This window comes from Haplochromis burtoni, unplaced genomic scaffold (assembly GCF_018398535.1).
Source record: "Haplochromis burtoni strain Fernald_Lab_line unplaced genomic scaffold, NCSU_Asbu1 Contig_836, whole genome shotgun sequence".
In the NCBI taxonomy this organism is placed as follows: Eukaryota; Metazoa; Chordata; class Actinopteri; order Cichliformes; family Cichlidae; genus Haplochromis; species Haplochromis burtoni.
The window spans coordinates 95,158-98,731 of NW_024583197.1; the positions used below are offsets into that span (position 1 = coordinate 95,158).

At 44.3% G+C, this 3,574-nt stretch overlaps 1 protein-coding gene across 4 annotated transcripts in view; it reads left to right on the forward strand.

Moving 5' to 3' along the window:
- Positions 1-3,574, forward strand: part of gbf1 (golgi brefeldin A resistant guanine nucleotide exchange factor 1) — a 92,931-nt gene that overhangs the window by 52,721 nt on the left and 36,636 nt on the right. For all 4 annotated transcript variants that reach the window (XM_014330493.2, XM_014330494.2, XM_014330495.2 and 1 more), the window contains exon 4: positions 3,120-3,251. In XM_014330493.2, the coding sequence (XP_014185979.1) occupies positions 3,120-3,251 (132 nt within the window). The remainder of the gene's footprint in view (positions 1-3,119; positions 3,252-3,574) is intronic.

Genomic DNA, 3,574 nt, shown 5'->3' on the forward strand with positions numbered 1-3,574 from the left:
ATATATTTATTTATTTGCCTTAGCATGAGGCGCCTCAGCACTGCAGTCACAGACCTTCTTACTCGTGTCACTGGTGGGTTATCAGTGTGTGGGTCCGGGCCACAGCGTCTGTGGCAGAGGGTGTTTCACCACTGCTGTTTGACCTGGCAGAGCTCCCACAGATACATGACTCACCGTCGGTCAGTTTAGTGATGATGACCGTTTATAACACAGGCTCTTATACACTTCCTTTCCATATATCACATTCTTAACATCTCTGTTCAGTAGAGCAGGGCGATATGACCAAAAATATTCATCACCATATACATTTGAAAAGTTGTGATAATGATATAACTGATGATATAATTGACACGAGACAAAATACTTTACAACTCCACAACTTTATTAGTGCAAAAGTGTTCAGAAAAATCAAAGGACCAGCCCTACTGTTCAGTTTTAATAAATATAGATGACATAGGCAAACCTCACAGCAGGCCTGTCAAACCTATGGCCCAATTATACAGTTATATCTGCCCTGCGAGATAATTTCATATGTCAATTATTAATGTCCCGTCAGTGTGTGGGAGCCGCGGGTTCAGCCCTGCTGAGAATCAGTGCAGGCAGGGGTGGGACTCGATTTCAATGGGCACACCATGTGGCCAATCACATGTAACGACAGACCGGGATCATACCATTAGGTGAAAGAGTCAAAGGGGCAGACGTTCCAAAGACAGCAACGGTAGTGGTACAGGCCAGGTACACTGGGACACGGGGAGGTGGGTTTAAAGGCAAGCGTGTTGGGAAAACGTGAAGAGAGCAGCTTCTGACCGCAGTGATAACTGGATGAGCGCAGAATTTCTTAGGAGCTAAAATGAAAAAGATTAAATGTACAGTTATTGAACGTCCCGTAAAATAAACTACATGCAGAAGTGTGTGCATGTTACCACACAAAGTCATTAAGAAATAAACGACTACATGGCAGAAAAGTTTCTACTTTACAAAGTTCTGTTTATTTACGACTACAGTGTAAAACCCCAAAAACCTTTTCTGCTGTTTTCCAAATGTGTTCATGATAACTGAAGAGTCTTTGTTTGGCTGTCACAGCAGCTTTTTCTTTATCATGTAGAAGAACATTAAACAGACTGTGTCACAGGGATGTGGTGACCTCTGACCTCGGACTGACAGACTTGGCAAAGGAAAATGAGGAGCATGAAGTGGGCAGTGAAAGGATACTGCTGATCCATGAACGGGACAGTAAGTGCTGACTGTGCACTGAGGAGCAAAGGGAGAAAAACGCCACACTCTTGTTGTGTTTGTGGCCTCATTTATATCTGTTCTTATAAATAGCAACAAATGTCTAAAATCAGCAGACGTCTGCAACGTTCTGGTTTATTTCCCACAGAGTCCAGTCAGCCCTGTAACTCCCTCTTAAAGGGATGCATGGAAGTTAGTGGGTCTCCATCATTAGAAGAACTCCATATTGTGCTTAGATCCTGCATTTTGGGATTGTAGAGCTCCACGACTCTGTTTGGAAAGCCTTACAAAGACACCACAATAAACAGAGGCCTGTTTGCTTTCTGCTTTTGTCCTTTCTGTCTGAACAGTGTCTTCAGCTCAGATTCATCTGCTGTAGTTGCTCCCTGTGCTCTAAGCTTTTCTGCTCCAGTGCCAATAGATGCGCATGTGTTAAAGATGGCCTCTGTTGTTCAGAGAGTTTGCCTCATCCTGATGTGCTCTCTGGGGGCAGAGGTTCACCCCCGGCTCTCTTCCCTTCCTTTGCGAGGGCCATTTGTGAAGGTAATGCACACATGGCTGGATCCTCTCCTACAGCTCTGAGCAGAGAGACGAGCTCCAGCAAGTCAAGGTAGATGGGATCAGGCTCATGGTGAATCATAATGGCTTCATTTCACAAACTGGTTTTCTTTTGGTCTCCAGTTAAGCTCAGCTCCAGTTGGACTTGTGTACAAGACGGACTGTATGCAGCAAACACAGCTCATAGAAGGCAACACGCACCTCTGACTGAAAACTCATTTCTTTATTGCAGTTTGGTCAGTGTCGTCCTGAGGTCAGTCTAAGCTTGGCTGCAGCTATAATTATTTATTTTCCTGGACTTCTCAAAGGCCACAGAGCGGCTGCATTCAGCCCTGTGTTTACTGATGGCCCTTTGGATCGTCTCAGATCTTCCTCTTAAACTACATGTGTTTGAATATAAAGTAATAAACCACTGCCACCCTCCTAGAAAGCTGATGGACACCTATCATAGTCTCGTACTAAAAGTGAGCACCGAGGCTTTGTGATTGCTTCTGCAGACATTTATGAAAGAACGGCTCTCAGGACCAGGGATGGGATGGGTTTCCATAACTGCTACATCCAGGCCTTGCATCACCACGAGCAGTGCAAGCCACCAGACACAGTGGTGTGAAACAAGCCACCGCTGGACTGTAAAGCCGTGGAGACATATGCGAAATGATGCTTCTGACAGTGTGACGAGCAGCACCTGACTGCACTGTGCTGGTACGGTGCGCATTCTTGTAGTCGGCTCTTAGTTTCACCCTCGCTGCTGCAGCACACGGAGACAGCTCCCAACATTGTGGGAAAAGCTTTCAGGCTCACAGAGTGGGTAGTGGTCCTTTGTAAATATGCTCTTAAATCATTATATTGATTAATTTTATTTATTGTTCATCACTTTGATCATTATCTGTTGTGTTCACGTGTGTGATATAAAAAGCTAGTGTTGGGGACCCTGCGGTGCTCACAGACTGAAGTCTCATTGTTGTTCTTTGGTCGGGTTTTGCAGATTGACTCTAAAAACACTGGTGGAGGTAAAAAATGAAGAAGAATAGATCAATAATAGGGAGTGTGGAGCCTCTTTACCCAAATGCTAACCTATTCTACTGTTAGCACACTTCTCTCCCTGCCTTAGCAGTGCCTGTATCAAAGATCTTGCACCCCCCTTGTCTTCCCCTCACCATTAAGTAAAACACAGGTCATGTTAATTCCTCATCGATTTATCGGCGCAGCTGTTTGCACGAACCATCATTTGGAGTCTGGAGAAAAACTGTTTGCTCCAGATCATGACAGTGATAAAGCCTTTGCAGAGGACCGTGTGCCTGATTATGTGTGCCTGCGTTGTTTTTCAGAGCTGTCAGATGTTGAACCCAATATTTTCCTGAGGCCTTTCCTAGAAGTCGTGCGCTCCGAGGACACCACTGGACCAATCACAGGCCTCGCTCTTACCTCTGTCAACAAGTTCCTGTCTCACGGCCTTATAGGTAAGAAAATCCTTACCTGTATATGAAAGTGACCTGGTTTCCAGATAGTAGTGGAGCAGCTTCATGTGAAGACTAAACATGCTGATGAATGCACTCGATTCTTAAACAAACCCAAAAACCTCATGCCCAGGATGAGAAAGCATCATTTCCCAGTTTAATCACATTTCCTTCAAATGGTGAGACTGGTGTGGGACTGGTTGTAGGTCTAATATTAATAACAGGAGGGTTCCTGGTAATTGTAAAGCGCTTTGGGTGCCTTGAAAAGCGCTATATAAATCAAATCCATTATTATTATTATTATTATTATTATTATTATTATTATT